This window comes from Oryza brachyantha, chromosome 4, assembly GCF_000231095.2.
Source record: "Oryza brachyantha chromosome 4, ObraRS2, whole genome shotgun sequence".
NCBI lineage: Eukaryota > Viridiplantae > Streptophyta > Magnoliopsida > Poales > Poaceae > Oryza > Oryza brachyantha.
In genome coordinates, this window is record NC_023166.2 from 12,073,333 (window position 1) to 12,092,313 (window position 18,981).

The 18,981-nt window shown below is 37.9% G+C and overlaps 1 protein-coding gene and 1 long non-coding RNA gene across 2 annotated transcripts; one reads left to right on the forward strand and one right to left on the reverse strand.

The window, feature by feature from the left end:
* Window positions 1–921: 921 nt before the first annotated feature.
* On the forward strand, window positions 922–10,815 carry LOC102708986 (MADS-box transcription factor 27-like). Its single transcript, XM_006652301.3, has 8 exons — window positions 922–1,303; window positions 2,038–2,116; window positions 8,684–8,745; window positions 9,435–9,534; window positions 9,618–9,659; window positions 9,736–9,819; window positions 10,074–10,228; window positions 10,314–10,815. Exons 1-8 carry the CDS (start codon window positions 1,122–1,124, stop codon window positions 10,330–10,332), a joined length of 723 nt encoding a protein of 240 aa, XP_006652364.1. The 5' UTR covers window positions 922–1,121; the 3' UTR covers window positions 10,333–10,815.
* Window positions 7,751–17,014, reverse strand: LOC102708791. Its single transcript, XR_423413.3, has 5 exons — window positions 16,394–17,014; window positions 13,409–13,466; window positions 8,243–8,761; window positions 8,069–8,164; window positions 7,751–7,979 (listed from the first exon to the last, which is right to left on the reverse strand). It is a non-coding gene; the product is annotated as an uncharacterized LOC102708791 (long non-coding RNA).
* Between the last annotated feature and the right edge of the window lie 1,967 nt (window positions 17,015–18,981).

The window sequence follows — 18,981 nt, forward strand, 5'->3', positions numbered from 1 at the left end:
ATGCTGTGTGTAGTTGTTAATAAGAGAGTTAATGACTGCTCTGGAAAATTGATGGGAACGTACTTAAGTGCGAGCAAGGTCATAGTAGAAGAGCTAACAACTGGCTCTAAAATCTTTCCATATCATTAAGAACTAATATAAAGTTAACTTATACAGTAGTTACGCATAAACATATATTACATTATTAATGTATGGTCCACCTCTCATACACATACACTATCTTAAAACCTATGCTACAGCCGGTTGTAAATCTGTAGCACGTTTTCGTTCTCTCTCCTTTTATCTCTTCTCCATGTAAACATAAATGTATAGTGATAATTTTTAGAGCCGTTTACGTCACTTATTATACTCGGTCTAACGAAGGGCAACCATATGCTTGATCACACGTTCTTATTTGATATGTTATATTCTATAAGGGCTTTTTTATTATCCTGGAAAAGTAGCTCAAGATACCAAGAATTTTAGTATAATTATTTTGGCACATACAATGTAACTCAAAATACCACACATTTTACATTAAAAAAAGGTGATACATTAAGATATTTTTTAAGTATGATAAAAAGGCAAATTCTGTAATAATAAATAATTTAAAACAAATAAGTATGTTAGTTCTTTATGAAGAAGAGACCGGGGCGAACAACGTAAGGACATATACAAATATGGGCATCACCTTTTATACCTTCCGTCAGTGCGACCAATTCCAGGCAATGCCTCATTTCTAGAAGCTACCTCACCTGGCCTCTTAATTACAGTCACTTATTTAGCATTCACAATTAAATAACACAGCTTGTGATCCTAGCCAATGGGGGGATATCTCCCTCCTAACTAAATAAAGGAAGGAAGCAATTAAAGGAAAGCCAACTTGCGAAGGCACCAACAAAAGACCTCCCATTCCTCTTCCTCTCCTCCCTCCAATAATTCAACCCCTTCTGGGAAACCTGGGAGCCTTTCTCCTTCAAGAGCTCCTGCAACTATAGCTAGCTAGATCTCCCTCTCTCTCTCTCTCTCTCTCTCTCTTTCTCTCTCTCTCCCTCTCCGTTGCTCACCTGCGCGCAGGAGACCGGGTGGCCGGCCGGCCGGCTCCGGAGTCGCTGTCGCCGCTACGTACGTTGCAGAGATCGATGGGGAGGGGCAAGATAGTGATCCGGAGGATCGACAACTCGACGAGCCGCCAGGTGACGTTCTCAAAGCGGCGCAACGGGATCTTCAAGAAGGCGAAGGAGCTGGCCATCCTTTGCGACGCCGAGGTCGGCCTCGTCATCTTCTCCAGCACCGGCCGCCTCTACGAGTATGCCAGCACCAGGTCAATGGGGTTCTCCCTAATTAACTTGGCTTTCTAGCTAGATTTCGTCGTTCGTCTTGCTTTCCTTTGGCTGATTAATTAATTACCTGTTCTCTCGCCTTCAGCTCCATGCGTAAACCCTCTATTTGGGTTTGCATCTTTCTTCTTATTATTCTCCCCTTTTCTTCTCTGAAAGATTAGAATCTTATGAACAAGTTTTACCTTTGACAGCTTCAGCACAAAAGGCTATCGTGAAGATTATATATACATGTGCGCCTTTGCACCTAGTATTCCTTGTCATATGGTATATATATATACGTATACATGAATCGGCCATAATTGTTTAAGAACTAATACATGTGCCATGTTCTTTAATTGCCTGTTAATTAGTCTCAGATTAATTAGTTGTTCATCTTTGCTTTAATTTTTAACCTGTTTCTTGCTGGGGGTCCCCTTATGGCCTTATGTCAGTTGTGTGCTTACTAATACTATGAGGTCTTTTGGAACAAATATAAATGAACTGAATTGAGGAAATAGATCTAGTACTCTTGGTCTGGAATAAACGTATGCAAACTAAACTGTACATGCATTTATACGTATGGTTTCCGCGGTGCTCAATTAATTCGATCATATAGCTAGATTATTGTTTACTCTTTTTACTGTACTCTTACAATTAAAAGCTAGCATGAATGCGCACATGCATTCAGATTACAAAATAAACTTAGTAACAGTGTGATGCTGGTTCTCTGGCACAGCATGAAGTCAGTGATAGATCGATATGGACGAGCAAAGGATGAACAGCAGCACGTGGCAAACCCCAACTCGGAGCTGAAGGTATGCCTTGACCCTGATCATTTGATCAAATATATTTCTTCTGCCGATCTGTCGACCATGCATGCGTCTGTGTGTGCATGGGGTATCTAGCGTACGCTAGCTGGTGTCTTGTTAATTAGGGGTTTTTTTGTTAAGCGTCTCCCTATGACAAAGTTAACCTTTCTAAACTCTGATTAACTTAAGTCAACAGAACAATAAAGTAGGAGCCAGTTTGATAAGACATAAAGATAGATAGTAGTATATATATACCAATCTTTAATTTTATAGTCATCGAAAACTAATGCAGTATTATATTAACTAAAAATAAGAACAGACCGAAATTATCGTTTGGCATCCACCCATTTGGGCGAATTAGTTGCAGTGATTTGATTGTGCGCTACGCCACTACCCTGTATTATTATATATCTCCTTTCAAGAGTGTAGCTCGGATCAGATAATTTGACCATAGTATACAGTCATACAGATTTTTTTAGATGATAACCATGGTATACAGATGAAAGCATGATTTAATTTGGTTTGCGATAGAGACAAGTTTTTGTCATTGTTGTTTATTCAGAGTTCAAAAATTCCTTCGACAGACAATCTGAAGGACAGTTTTCTGATATCTGACCATCCGTAAGATCACCCGTTGATATTGGTTGATATTATTTCAAACATATATAAGGCAATTAGCAAACATGCACAAACTTATAAATATCTTTTAAGGTTTTCATTGTGTTTGGCAATGCCTCTTTTGTCTTCGGGCTCTACATCATCTCCATGTTACCAAGAAATTTCCACTAAGGACACATTAGAGATTTTTCAGTTACAAGCTCCATTGTTTTGAGTACATTATAAGTACGTAATAGGATAACTGATTGAGCATCCGTGTGCACCTATAGGTGTAGAGAGGTCTGCTTTCATTATCTTTAAAAAAACACGACAAAGTTCTCTAAATTTTAGCGTGTGCATGCAAGACAAGTTTATATTATATTGGCTTTCCTCTTATATTTATATGGATACTAGCTAAATACTCATGCTTTTCTATGGATAAATATGAATTATATCAGTATTAATTAATATTGTTTGGAAAACATCAACTGTGAAGTTTTTAGTATAATTCGATCCTATAGACGGGAAATGTGTTTGTATGTATAATAAACATGTATTAGAGATGAACTAAGATAGAACAAGCACATAGGACTATTTTGTAGTACTAAAGTATATAAAAGTAGTTGGTATAAACTATACCATGCATTAATTTGGTTTGGTGAGTGACTGATTCACTGCGATCACCATTGCTTTCTTTTGAAGGGTATAGATATGTGTGGCAAAACTAAGGCAAAATGTATAGTAATATATACAAATAGATCGGAAAATGGTTTTAGGAATTTAGCCACGTTGAGTCCCCAATTGAAAAAACTATTTTTGGTGTGTACTTGTACATTAATTTGTGTATAGTCTGTTATCGAAGTTATAGTATTACCTAGCGGGATATCCATTTCCATTTTGGCCAATTGTTGACACATTTTTACCATTATTGCATGTAAGAACCTTACCCCATTCTTGGCATTATAATCCACATGATCTGCATGCATAAGACACTAATATAATAAGATTCATTACGAGACGAGACTAAAAAAAGGATAACTGCCACAAATAATTTTGAACACCCAAACCACAAAAAGTTTAAAAACAAGGTTTGGGGAATCCAAAACAGTGTGCACAAGAGAATTAAAGCATGGAAGAGTACATAGTAGAGTCATTGGGATGCATGTGTCATTGTTGGCCATCAGGATGTGCAACTAGCTACCATAGTATAGCGCCTCTAGCCAAAAGAGTGGACATGACATGAAGAGGAGAGACAGACGAGGTGGTAGTAGGAGTAACAAGAGGAGAAGATGAGAAGTGAATTGTGTTGAACAACCCAAAGTAAATATGTCTTACATATACTTTATAGGAAAAGGTCCAAAAAGTTCGCCCCTAATAATCTACTTGTTAAAGGTGGCTCGGAGAAAAGGCACCATATTTGACCTAGTTGGCAGTAATTAGCATCGTCTCATTGACAATTGGTTTTGAAAGTATCTAATAATACTTTCATGAAAGATAATATTTTAACTTTGGCCATCAAAATGTGGATGGACATGATAATCAACCATCTCTAGTATTCATATGGGAAAGGGAAATTTCAAATAGTCTAGTAGCCTATCCACAGTGATTTTCTATTGTAGTGGTATCTCAATCCTCCTCTATCTTTACTCGTCAACCAACCTTCCTATACGAGAGATGATTTCCGAGCACTTTGATGACCCCTTAGCCGATAGAGCTTCCAATGCTTGTGGCAATAGCATGGAAGGCAAATTATGTGATTGATTTTCTCGTGTTGGCATATAAGTTAGTTTTCGATGACATATTAAGGCCATGTCAAAGGTAGAGCATCGAATCAACTCTTCTTTGATTCACATAAGAAACAAGAACCAGGCTTGCAAGGACATGCATGCACAAAGATCAACCCAATTGTGGTTTCTTCGTTAAGACAACAAAATATTTTTATTACCCTCCTTTCCTTTTTATTCATTCCCATGTAACAAAATTTTCTTCAATAAATGATAAGAGTCACTCTGAGTCATTGTCATACTCAACAACGACAAAAACACTTATACGCTCTAAAACAGATCATTTGTCAATAGCAAAACATATATCTTTTTCTTGTTACAATGGTTAGTAATATGGCATTTTAATAGTAGTAAATATACGTTGATAGTGCTATAAGGAATAAAGATGTGTTGGCCTTCTGGACTCCTAATTGATGCACTTGTGCTAGAATCAAGCTTATTAGTCTAACTTGAAAAAGATACTTGTACCAAATTAACACAAAACTACGTATTATGAAAATGTACCATAAAACTATAGGTTTAGCACCAAATTTATCATAAAATTATATATTTCATATATCAATTTTTATGGTTGACACTATTGACTTTTGGGTCTATATTTAATCATTTCTCTCATTAAAATTTTCTAAATAACTATCATTTATTTTCTTGTGATTTGTTTTATCATTAAAGAAACTTTAGGAGTAAATTATATTTTTGCATATTTTTTGAACAATTTTGAATAATATGAATGGTCAAATGTATGTCTAAAAGTTAATGGCATTAGACATACAAAACCTAAGGGAGTATTAAGTAATGGATTACCATAGAACTACAAATTTTAGAGTTTTGATCAACAACACCATTTTTTCAGGGTCTAAAAACTATATTTTGGGATAATATTGATGCTAACTATGTGGTTTTAAGTTATAATGTCTTAAATTTATTGTTTTATATTAAATTTTATGCTAAATTTATAGTTTTACGATAATTTAGTCATCATGATGTAGTAATATGAAATTTAGGAAAAAGTACCATAAAACAAAATATAGCAATTTTACCGTCTTTGAGTAGACACTGAGAGGTACCAAAATTTTAGCGTAAAATTTGGTACCTCCTAGTACCTGAGGTACCATGAGGTACCAAAATTTACATAGAAATAAGTGGTACCTCCTGGTAGCTTTCTTAAGGACCGTAAAATTGCTCAATAAAATAAGCATACTATTAGCTTGTTAGCTCAACATCTTCTACGTGGTGGAGAGAGGCAACAAAAAAGAGAGAGAAGAGAGTAGTGCAGTTGCAGAAGCATCCGCTCGCATGGGCTCCTAGGTGCGTAGGTATGCAACCTTTACCTATGTTTTCGTGGTGCTTTCATATTATGGTGAGTCTACGGAGGAAATAAATCATTAGGTACATTAATACATGTATATAGAATAGTATTGTATCTATAGTCTATTATCTTGTTCTAAAATAACGTGAACAAGAAGCAAGCATCATGTTTTTCTATTATGCTTGCTCTTGCTCTAAAAGAAACGATCATATCCCAGAGATACACCCCACTCTCTCAAAACCTCGTGAGAGCTCACATTTTCTTTGCTGTTGAATTGGGCTTGACAAATCAGTCAATTTCCTTGCCTATCATTTTGAATAAAAAGATATAAGCTTGTCTAATTCTTATCAAGATTATGAAACAAGACTTCTCTACACTAAAAAAAGATGTTTTTTAGGGGTCATTTTGTTGTAGGCTTTCGATTTAGCATGTAGAAATATCATCCCTGTTAAACAAATCAATTCCGATTTATCTTGGATCTAACGAGCCATACACAACATCTTTCATTAAGGGAAATGAATTAACGGAAAATATGATCGACTTGAAAAGGCAACAGATGATGGCCCCTGGAATATAGTTACTACAGCTGCACAGTAGAGCTGCAAGCGATTAGAGTGTCCAAATTTAGACTAAGATACAACCTAACGTAACTTTCATCTAACTTAGTTGCTGATACGTAAATTTTGTTATCTATGGTCCCACATATCATTAACCACGTCATTTGACAATTCACATCAGGGGAGCTTGTTCCCTAGATTTTTGTTCTGATGGGTCCGATTTCTCTACAGTAATACAGAGGGACACTGTTCACTGTTCATGTGAGTGGGACCGTGATTTAATACTATGAATAGTACCAAAGCACTATAGCAATAGTAATTTTAAAATAATGTTCATCACTGTAGCAAATACTGTAGCGCTAAATCTCATCCATCCGTTTCGACCCAACGGTCACGAGATATACCAAATTCACGTCACTGTAGCCCTCTGTAGTAGCATGTTGCTACTGCAGAGTATCTCATCCTGTTCTGATTGCCCTCACATAGAAACACATAAAATAGTTATTAGAGAGAAGTGGTGCTACCGTGCCATATTATTGACCTAGACTATTGATTTCACATCATGTGGTACCAAGTTGCAGTTATACTAGCAAGTACAAGAACCACCAGACCTTTATCCCTGGTCCCTAACCACTAGATAGATATAAGACATGTCTTGATTCATTCCTAAGTTTTTCAAGTCATAAGTTCATATTTGATTCATACCAAATGTTTAATCCATATCAAGTTTCTTAGCGCCCTATTATTCTACCTGTGATAGTTTGCCTAACTTATGGTGCTCATTTTCTTCGTCACATTTTCTATGGCATATACTTTACTCAAGTCAAGGGGTGAAAATCGGCTTTGCCATCCTGTTTTTCCACAAGAAAAAACCCAGCTTGGAATCCTACGTGATATATTTTATTTGTTAGAACCCCGTGCTTAAGTTATGCGGCAGCTTAGCGTGCATCACGTTGTGCTGCAAAAGACCAAGCCATAAGGTGTTGCCCAGATCCTACTCGGTACTTAGGCTCCTATCGTTCCGTTTTTTTGAGAAATAAAAAAAACTTGTTTTTCAAACGAAAAATAATTTACAGGTAAAACTTTTATATTCGTACCCATAACTTAATATACACTTTTATATACGTATCCATAGCGACTCAAAAACAAAATGTGTAAAACAAACAATGGTGAAAAAACCACAAAATCAAGTTCAAAATTAAGTTCTAAAATTTATATTTTGCCTTAAAATTTATATTTTGCCTTATAAGTAGTTACAACGTCAAAAGCCCTTAATTGGCCCAACAAAACCGGTTAGAATATTAAAATGTCTACATGTAAGTCACATAGCTTACGTGCCTAAATATTGTTTTTTCCCTCAAAAATCTGTTGATCAGCAGCTTCAACGACAAGCTTTCACTAACAAGACAATCCAAAGGGCACTTTTCAATCCACTAAACATCCTTCAGAATAACGCATATACAGAACTTGCAGATACACCCGGCTAATTATGGTCCAATTCCAAAGCTGCCTAAACGGTGGAAATGTACAGATAATACAAATTGTTGAGCGAACATCAGTACGCATTTCGTCAGAACTCTTCCGACGGGAAGCATCCCATGACATCTCGAATACATAGCGCCCTGCTTGAATTGAGGGTAAACAGATCATTATAACAACAAAGATCAACAGATAATCACAAGGGGTACTAGAAGGAAGAAAACGAGTATACCTGTCAATCTGTGTTAAATCTTAAATGCCACATCCTCTAAAAGGATCCGTACTCTTAGTTCACATGAACCTTTTGCTTTGGTAACATCTGATAGATCTGTACAAATTTCAGACTAACTACTATCTTTCACCATCATACGAAAAATTATACAAGGATGATTATATATTCGCTTACCTGACTTGTTCTGCGCCTTGTATACAGGACAGATGCTTCATAGTTAATTTAGCTTGGTGGGAATTGGGAGAATTTTGGTTAGTTAAACAAGCTTTTTACAATACATGAGTAACACCCCACAAAAGGAAAAGAATCGATTAGGGAGTAACACATTCAGTTGAGTTGATAGCTGGAAAAATCAAAATAAAATCTCAGTCTTCAGACTGAAAGAAGCTACTACATTCCTTATTTTTTTTACTAGGAATTTCTTTCTTTGCCTCTTGTTACTTCTTTTACTGTTAGATGACCTCCTCAGTTCAAACAGTTTCTTATCTAATGAAATTGGCAAAATTAGTGATCTGATTAACCATCATGTTTCTATGACTATATGCAAAATGTTTATATTACTTGTTTTGGCAAACCTGGAAGAGGCATTACTTGACTCTGTTTTATATCCAATAGTTCTGGCAAAGGGAGGCAGCAAGCTTGAGACAACAACTGCACAACTTACAAGAAAATCACCGGTATGGCCAAAGAACCCTGCAAGTTTTTCAATGTTCCATGTCAGAAAATCCATCTATGTAAAAGAAACATCAACCATCATATATTTATGAAATACATGCAACATGTCACTGTTCACAACACTTGATGATTGATGACTTTTTTGGTGGGGGCTTGCTGATAAATCCAACAACTGCTAGCAACAATAACACTTGTCTAATTTAAAACTAGTACCAGAACATAAAAAGAGTACTTGGATATACAAGACTCAAAACAAAAGGAACAAAAATAGAATGAAGGTGATGATATATGCTGATTCCAGATTCCCATAATCCATTGTTTAACCAGACATCAATTTCACAAACAACACAAATGTAGAAGGCACGTGAATTTCCTATAGGTCATTTAACAGCAAGGAATATATAACTTCAGCCATTCAGATTTTATGCAATTCTGGTTACCTCTAAATGAAAAACCATATTGAGCACATGAAAGGAAAACAGGCTTAATTACAAAGGAGAGCAAAACATGGAATTTTCTGCATCTGTGCTTTCTGCCTGGTAGATTGTTGTCCAAACGCTTCCGTTTGTGCTTCAGGTCTAATTGGCAATATATTTTCACTTCATTGTTGTCTGTTGATCAACTAAAATAATAGATATTCACTTTGTACATCATCAGAACACAACCGATAATATCTGTTGATCAATGACAGGCAGTTGATGGGGCAAGATCTTTCTGGATTGGGTGTCAAGGAACTGCAAACTCTAGAAAACCAGCTGGAAATGAGTGTACGCTGCATCCGGACAAAAAAGGTCAACCTACTAACCACATTTTTTGTTGGGCACCTGACTGATTCTATATATGATTAACTTAAGATCAATATTGTTGTTTTCAGGACCAGCTAATGATTGATGAAATCCACGAATTGAATCGAAAGGTTCTACCATATCATGTACTAGTGCTAAGTCTTTCGGTAGGTCAGTAAGCTGACTCTATTGCTGCCTTATTTGCAGGGAAGTCTGATCCACCAAGAAAACATGGAACTATACAGAAAGGTCAACCTGATTCGCCAAGAAAATGCTGAGTTGTACAAGAAGGTACTCATTCTGTCCCACATAAACCCATCCCCAGCATCCAAATACAACTTTAGTAGTATGGAGAAAAGACCAAAGACAAGCCTTATTAACAGGGGTGTTAAAGAGAAATTTTCTTGATTTGTAAACCAAGGGTATGTAATAAGGCAGGAGTTGATTTTTTGGGGTGTGTGTGTGGGGTGGTAGGTTGGGGGGGGGAGGGAAGCGCTTTACTGTATGATGATTGGCCAATTGGCTAAGCTAATACCTCTCCTCAGCTATACGAGACAGGGGCAGAAACTGAAGTGAACCAAGATTCAACAACTCCATACAACTTTGCAGTTATTGAGGATGCCAACACTCCTGTTCGTCTTGAACTCAATCCCCCACGCCAGCAAAATGAAGCTGAGAAAAGTGCACCTCCTAAACTAGGGTAACTCGGATTTTATGAACATGAGCTATCTATTCCATTCAGTTCCTTAGTGAAACGTCAGTTATATCTTATTGAATTAATGCAGGCTCCAATTGCATCCGTGATGGTTTATGATGTGGGGTACTGCTCATATTTTAATCATTGGGCTACAGTTCAGAGTAGCTACAATGTTATTGGTTATAAAGAAACTAACACATAACAAGACATGAACAGTTTGCATGCTTGGATGATTGATATCTGGTACTGTAAGGCTATTCGAATAAATATGTATTTCTCTGAAGAGCCCACAAAAATGATTCTTATAACTATTTGGCATGTTCTGCCAGTTTGTTTACCCCAAGACAGCTACATATATTTGTGCAAATTTGGTGACAAAACAAACGGTGAGCAAAGTTAAGACTCTGTTCTATCTTAAAAGGCTGCAGAAGAGATGAAATGGCATTCTATTTCATCCATGCATCAGGTATAATAGAATACAGAAAGTATTGTATCAATGTTTAACCTTTCTTGTTAATATTTTTATATACATATGTGCGTGCTAAAATCTTTTTTAGCGTTCTAATCAATGTTATCAGATCATCCAATTAATCGCGATAATCATCCTGATCAGCCCCTTGACTCCAATCAAGGCTGTTCACTCAATCAGCTCAATCAGAAATCTTATTGTCCGATTAATCATCGATCAGTCTAGTCATCTGATTAGGTAGTCGTCTGATTAGGCTAGGTATCGATTACTTTGGGCCTTGGAGTTGTCATGTGGGACTTCACTTCTGGCATCACTGGAAGGATTGCAATGGTAGCTCAGCGAGGGAAGCTCAGGGTTAGATGATAAGATCAAGTTAGTTTTATTTGTTTCAGTCTGGTAGCTGGTTGAGAATAATGTGAGCGATGCTTGAACTTTATAAGCAGCAATCAACCCACTTTAGAGGACAATTTCCGCGTGTGTGACTTCCAGTACTTGCGCCTGTGTCGTCTGTCCGGCGTCGACACGGTTCCCCCCACGTCGTCGAGGTCCAGGGCCACATCCCTTTACCAGATTCAAATACAATCTTCACCGTAATCGTTCATCTAATATCCTAGCTCATAAAAGCATTATTACGTCAGCTCATTCCCTATGGGGTTTAGTACCCAATAATATGGATATGGGTCTAAATCTCGAGTTATGGATGCTTCAAAATCAAAACTCACCAATAAGTGACCATCTTGCAATCAAATATTTATAATATGATTGCTTCAAACTATGCAGTATGCACTATATGTTATTTATTTCCTGGTAATATACACTATCGATTAGCCACGATTAATCGACCTGATCAACAATTAATTCCCATGATCGACCTGATTGGTGCCCTGGCGATCAGGATCAGTAAGGCAATCAGATAGCATTTTCTAATAAATGCTCAGTTGCTCACAAGTACTACTTGTAGAAAAACATTTATACAAGGAAATAATCAGAAGCACATCAATGTAATATGTACAGAAAGTTTATGGCAAAACAATCATGTCCTGGACCAAAGACCTAGGAGTAGGACCCTACACATCTAATTGTGCCTCTTAAATACCCATGCAGTTTCATATTACTAACATGTACCAACATATAGAAAGATTACTAGAAATCCATATCACAAAAAATATTTTATGATAGGCACAAGGCACGAGACCTTGGGTCCCTGCAACTCCCAATTGTTCTTAAATATTATGAAACAGTGAATCAGAATATCAGACCCAAATAGGTTACTTTAATCTTCCTATTAAATAGATATATACTTTAGTCTTGATGCATTCTTCGACTGCGTCAACCATTTGCCAAGTACCCGGTAACTTGGTGCAGAGAAAGAAACTCTAAGCCAGGTGAATTTAAGAAAATTGGACACGAAGAAGCCTTTCCCAAATTTACCATACCATATCTTCATGGTATTTAAGCATACTAACATGAATATATGTGAAAATCATGTGTTTCACAAAATTAAAAAACAGTCTGGTCAATGACTCTATGAGAAAGCATTGACATTTTTTAATGAATACAATACCTTGAGCTCATATTATTTAATTAAACGCTAAATGAATCTTCATGCAGACCCAAACATTTAGGATGCGTTTGGCTCGTGGACGAGGTGGGTTGGGTTGGATCCATCTCTGGGTTGGATCTATTTTTCTGTTTGGTTGGATGGATAGGTTGGACCCTGTTTTTTTGTTTGGTGGGAGAGATGAGATGGAATGGGTTGGACCTGTTTTTGCTTGGTTAAAGGGATGAGATGGGATAAAGGTTACCTCTCATATCCAAAATAAAATATTAAATACTAGAATTAATATATGAATAACCTAAAGTAATTGGATGCATATTTATACAAATAATATATTTTAAATAAATTTAATAAATAAAATGGACACCCCCTCTGTACGTCGTGGTCGTCTTAGGACGGATCCGTCCCACCGTTTTGGTAGGATGGGTTGGACCTGAATTTGAGAGGAATATTCTTCTCCTGGATCCAACTTATCCCAACCTTTCACCAACCAAATAGGGTCAGGGATAGGTTGGCTCTATTCCAACCTATCCCATTCCTAGAACCAAACACATCCTTAGACAAGTCGGTGTCATTTTGACATATTTTCCCTAGTAGAAAGGACTTTATAACTAAAATATTAACTACACCTGAACAATGTTGCTGATCTGCCAAACTTGTTTTGCCTTAGGGGCAGGGCAGCGAGAGCAATTAAAACTGGGCCGCTACACCCATGTAACATTTGTTCATTATTCTTTCCGCTTGCTAAAGTATTGTTCAAAGCGAACATTTTGTAAGTGGTACATTACATTATAACTTATTCCAAATAATTCATGGAATAAGTACTGCCCACTTGAGTAGGTTATTAGGATCGGAGCACCAAAGACCAACCTAATCCCTACCTTGAGATATGGTAATGAAATAATGCAGGCGAAGTCATGAAACATTTCGAAATTAAAGTAAATTAACATTCATAGACAGTTCCAAAAATAATATAACAGAGAGAATGATGGCATCTAAAAGAAGAAATCGAGTTTTAGGGAGTGAACTAGCAGGTTTTAATAGCATGTTTGGTAAAGAAAAGTGTATCAGTGTGTAACTATACCAGTAAAATAATTTATAACAGTAGAGTGAACTCTTCTTGATTCATAATAGTGATAGCAATTATATAACTTACGATTTTCTTGCAAGATATGCAGTTGCTGCCTCTAGCTTGCTGCCTCCACTTGCAGCAACTGGTAGAGAAGGAAAATGAAGAATTAGTCAGTTATATCAAAAGGCCCATGTTTGAAATTAATTGCTAGTGCTATTGGCAGTAGAAAAATGTGGCCGTGACAAAAGGCAGTTCAAAGTAATATACAAAATATTTGCTCAACAAATTTAAATCTCGCAGAATGCAGACAGAGCAAAATGCAGCCTTTCCCTTTATATGAACCATGAGAGTTCACATTAAAAACAAGTTGATGTTTGCCTAAAATTAAGACCTAGAAACCTTCTGCTATAAAGATCAACTGAATCCCAAGTGACATGGAAAATTACAATGCCATACAAATTAGCTTTTGCATTACATATATTTCTAGTAATGGTTCAGTGCTATTACAAAGAACAAGCTATCCTCAAGAATAATAATAACCAGGAAAATGGCATGGAACTAGTAAGGTTTTGTATGGGGAACTTGGTTAATAACAAATTTATGTTCACCAGTATTTCTTGATCGACTTAGAAGCAGTAAAGTGTCAAATGCTTAAAAAATAGAGGGCATGCAGCGTTTTCATCAAAGCATACCAAAGCTCAAAACAAAACCAAAACTCACTAACAATAAGAGGTATGAAGAACCAACCGCTCTTCTCAGCTATATCAGCCCCATAGTACCAGTAGGTCACAAAAAAAATCTAGACCATTTGATACTGGTAGAACATCCTCAAAACAACCAGATTCATCAATTACTGAGCTAATTTGACTGGTCATCAAACAGAAAAATGAAAAATCATGACACAGGGCTCCAATAGAAAAAAAAAAGGCATGGTCTTGTTGCAAGTTATGAGTTCACAGCCAAACAGAACATTATGAAAGCTCAGTCAACTCAAATGGTTTGTTCCAAGAACTGCATAATGCAAGTGTCAGACTGTCAATGCAAAACTGAGAAGATATCAACTTTGACATTAGCTAAAGAACACATTAGGGGCACAACTTACTGCTTCTTGTTCTACTATCCTACCCATAGAAGTAGTGATATTTACACGATGAGACATGCCTTAACACTAACCACTTGCAAAGTGTAATAATGCAAACTCCATCGTTTCAGTGTCATGCTTATGCCAAAAAGGATCCCACAATAGAATAGCAAATGTACTGGCCACAATCTACCATAAAATTTTCATTAAGCTCAATTTGTGCAAGGATAAAAGGCAATGTTTATACACTGTCATGAATATATACAACTTCAACCACAGAATATTTTTCATTGTATCTGTAGAAGCTAACAAAATGTCTCCTTGTGCTGAAAGCAGTAGGGACCTGGAAAGCAGTGTTATCTTTAGCTTTGTCACACTCTTAAATTCTGGACCTTCTCTTTGTATCTTAACTCTGTTTTTACTCTTTGTTTTTTTTAATAAAATCAGATTCAGGTGGGGAAACTCCCCCCCCCCCCCCCGGTGGCTCTTCAAAAAAAAGAAAGAAAGCAGTAGGGACAATAAACATGAAAAGCTTTAGGCAATGGGCTATTGGGTATGAGTGTGCTGGGCCAAGGCCCATTTAGTGCTTGTTTTTAGTCTGAGGTGTCAAGATAGGGACCATACAAAAACCGAGCACTGCCTTGTCAAAAAGGGTAGATGAAATAGAATAGAATTTTCTCCCCGACTACTCTGCAACCTCTACTTCTATTCTTAAACTCCCTTTCTGTGTTCGCATTGGTATTGTTTCATTGAGATTAGGCTCTTCAGTCATCACCCCTTGGGATGTGACACAAAAATGCGACCAAAAGATCTTTTAGACAACCTACAAGTAATATCCCCAGATCACACCCTTACATCCAATCAAAATATTCTCAAAGATGTTGGTTATATTTGAAATTGTTCACTATAATTTCTAGTCATTGCATTCTTGTATTACTGGAACCTTCCAGTGAACAAAATCCTTTCCAAGTTCCAAGAGAGAAAACATTTTTGGAAATAATAATGATGCAACAAGTTTAAACATTAAAACGATATGCTTTATATTTATACTAAATTAATTTATAAGTCCTCCAATGGCAAGCCTAAAGACCAATTCGACCTCCAGCATTGGCAGAATATTTTGCATTTGAACTATTTACTTATGCACCTCTGCAAAAATATCGCATGACTACAAACCAAACACTACAAACCACCAAAGAGATATTCTAACACACCGCCTAAACTCAGTAATGCATCTGAAGAAATAGAACTACAGCAGGAACAGGAAGTTTCAAAATAAGACATTCTCTTGAATGAATTATGCTATATTGTGCCGTAGAGAAGGAAGTGTTAAATTATAGTGGTATGCACGAGCATGACTTTAGCATCCTCATACATGTACTATAAGCATAATGAACACATACAGCATATATGTACACAAATCAGATAAATTCTGTACATCCTCATTTAGAAAACATGTCACCACATTTCACAATCCAAAACAACTATGGGATTAGACAGAATGGTTCACCTTAAGCTTTCGTTATATCACACTATCACAGTGAAGGTCCTCACAACATTATAGCAAATCACAGTGAATGTGCAGAACATGACTAGTAGGGAGCTCACACTAAACTCTAGCAAAGAAACTGCGAGAGGCAAGCTCGTTAGAGACCAATATAAGAGTTGTCAAAATATCATAACCACTCCCCCTAAAACAAAAGTAGTAACGGTAATTCTAGTATCAGTGCAATGTGCAACTCAAAAACGGTAATACATCCCGTAGTCAAGAAAGAAAAGGATTAAGCTAGTGTTGACATTCGCATTAACAACCGCTAGCTGTTCGTAATTTCATGCTACAACGACGCTAATCGAACTTATCCCACAGATCACAACAAAACGACGCATATTTTTATACAGAACTCAGTATCAGCAATTAACCACTTAGCTACGAAAAGAAATTATATGAGAACCTGCGGAGAAACTGCAAAATCGGCGGAACGTCTCACCTGAGAAGCCGGCGCGGACGTTGAACCCTAGATGAAGAGAGGCGGCCTAGATAAGCGGCACAGCACCAAAATCAAAGCAAGCAGATGGGCTGGGGCTACAGGAGCGGCAGTGGGAGAAGCGAATCGGGGAGCCCACGGCCACCACGATCCGAGCGGGTGGGCATATGCGCGGATGCGACGAGCGGCAGCAAGCTAGCTCCTGCGGCAATCTAGAAGGTCATCTGCCATGGAGGGATCGAGATAGGCACGATCCGATCCAATCCAATCCAAGCGAGGGGGGCGAGGACGACGCGAAGAAGAAGACGACCGGCCGCGGGGGAGGGAAGGTGGCGCTAGATTTGCGCTGGATTTGGTCGGGATATGCGACGGAGGAACGGGGGTGGCTGGTGGTGGTGGTGGTGCTCGCTCTTGTAGATGTAGAGAGAGAGAGAGCAAAAAAGCAGGCGCCAAGTGGGGTTTCCCCGTGGGAGTAAAAAATGCGGCGGAGGAGCGGCGCTCCGGCGGCCACGTCGCCCCGGCGCCATTTTCAAAGGGGCCGCTGCTGCGGGCACCCCGACAGGTGTACCTCCGCCACCGCCGATCGGGGCGGGGGCGACAGGGCTTGGCTGCCTCTCCGTCCGGGGGGGCGTCTCGTCTCGGGCAAGTGGGCGCGTGGGGTGGCCTGCGCCTCCTGCTCCGCCTTGTCGAGAAGGTTCGCGATGCGGCGCGTGCGGGAAATCGGGAGCCGTCCGATGGGGAGGTGGATGCGCGAGATGTTTCCCGGCGGCGACACCTGTCCAGGGGAGAGGGTTAGATGGCCGAGGAACGGGAAGCCTAGTAGGGCAACGGAAAAATTGCCACATGCACAATGATGTTTGGATTAAATGACAGTGTCACAAGCTTATTTGGATTAATGTTAATTTTTGGCCTACCAAGATATTTGGACCAAAGTTTGACTTTAATCCAAACAAACCTACCATGACAAATGTGCCAATTATTATCATAAATATAATTGTTCATGCACAACAACTTAGAAGACGTGAAATACAACCTACTAGTATTTGGTTAGACCTACTTGTCCCATGTGTAATTCTCACCAATTGTCATTTTAATTATAAACTTATTTTGCCAAATTATTGACTTCTGATATATTAAAAAATAAGTATAATATTTCTAGGAGCTACCGGTAATGAAGGTGTTTGGTTGTGTCATTTTGGATCTTTACTGGACTACAACTCAATATAAAATCATTAAATGTGTTTGTTTTAAATGGGTTGTATCAGATACCACGTAATCATATTTCATTGCTAGTGTTAACCTATCACAATCCAAATCAAGGTACCAAGATACTTCGACATGGTAATGGACATATAAGCCTAGAGAATAATGGAACCCACGTACAGTGATCACGTCACGGAGACAGAAGTATTATAGAGGAACTGTCTCTTTTAAATCGGCGTTGTCTGCATCGAGAATCATGCACCCCTTGACGAGAGTGTGATGATGCGGAGGTTGGAGAGGCCAAGGCTAACGGGGCAGCCGTGGTTCTAGAGGCTATCATGGGAACACAACCTAGCCAAGTCGTGCTAGAGCAAAGGGCCGCAGAGGAGGTGAACCAAGTGAGGAGGTGCAGCCCAAGGCCCGTAGCAGGTGAAAGAAGTTCGACTAAGGCCACGTTCGACACTTCCTCTAATTTACTAGATTCCCTTGTTTTTCGCGTACGCGTCCTGAATTGCTACACGATGTATTTTATGCGAAAATTTTCTCTAAAAATGTTGCTTTAAAATATTATATTAATATATTATTTATTTTTTATAACTAATAATTTATTAATTATGTATTAATCTATTACTACGTTTTCTACGCCAGATAATATCTTCTAGCCGAACTCGGTCTAAGGCAGTACAGTTTCGAGTATGTGATCTCCTGACACCTACAACAATCTGATGCAAAGGAGCCAGGGATTGGCAGCCATAGCTATCATTGACACTTATGACGAGGAATAGTTAAACTGGGGTTTTGTGGTGAACAGTGTCCCTATTACAGAGCAGGACACTTTGGTTCCTTCTGCTTCATCTTTTTTATGTACTCCAAAATTTGGATTTGGTCATACGTTGCATGTGCATGAATAAACATAGGACGAAAATTCATCCTATGGTGCCTTTTTATAACTCCATTTTGGATTTCGTTTGTCTACGTACAACTACTTGTTTCTGAATTTATGGGTGCACTCCAAAAAATAATAATAATTATCGTTCACTAGAAATCTCAAAGTGCGAATGCTCTTCTTTATCTCCTACCTGGAACTTCACTGCATTACAGCCATCCAAACAGTGTAAAGGAGTTGGTTACCATTACGATGAGCAACCAAACAAATCAAGTAATTTGATAAAATGTAATCACAAAAGAACGTAGGCTACGTGGATGCTCTACCACTTTACCATACTCATCTAGAAATCTGAATGTGTTGTAACCTTTATATTATATGATATAGTTATTAACATTAAATGTAGACTATTGCAATTTTTAGAGCTAGTTATTGGCTATTATTGACCTTGCTCTAAAAGAGACTAATAATAAGGATGTGGATGGCTAAATGGTCCTTAGCA

Coding starts and splice junctions, on each gene's coding strand:
- LOC102708986 (XM_006652301.3), top strand. CDS start 1,122: ATGGGGAGGGGCAAGATAGTGATCCGGAGGATCGACAACTCGACGAGC. Junction 9,535..9,617: donor GCTGCATCCGGACAAAAAAG/GTCAACCTACTA, acceptor TGTTGTTTTCAG/GACCAGCTAATGATTGATGA. Junction 9,820..10,073: donor ATGCTGAGTTGTACAAGAAG/GTACTCATTCTG, acceptor ACCTCTCCTCAG/CTATACGAGACAGGGGCAGA.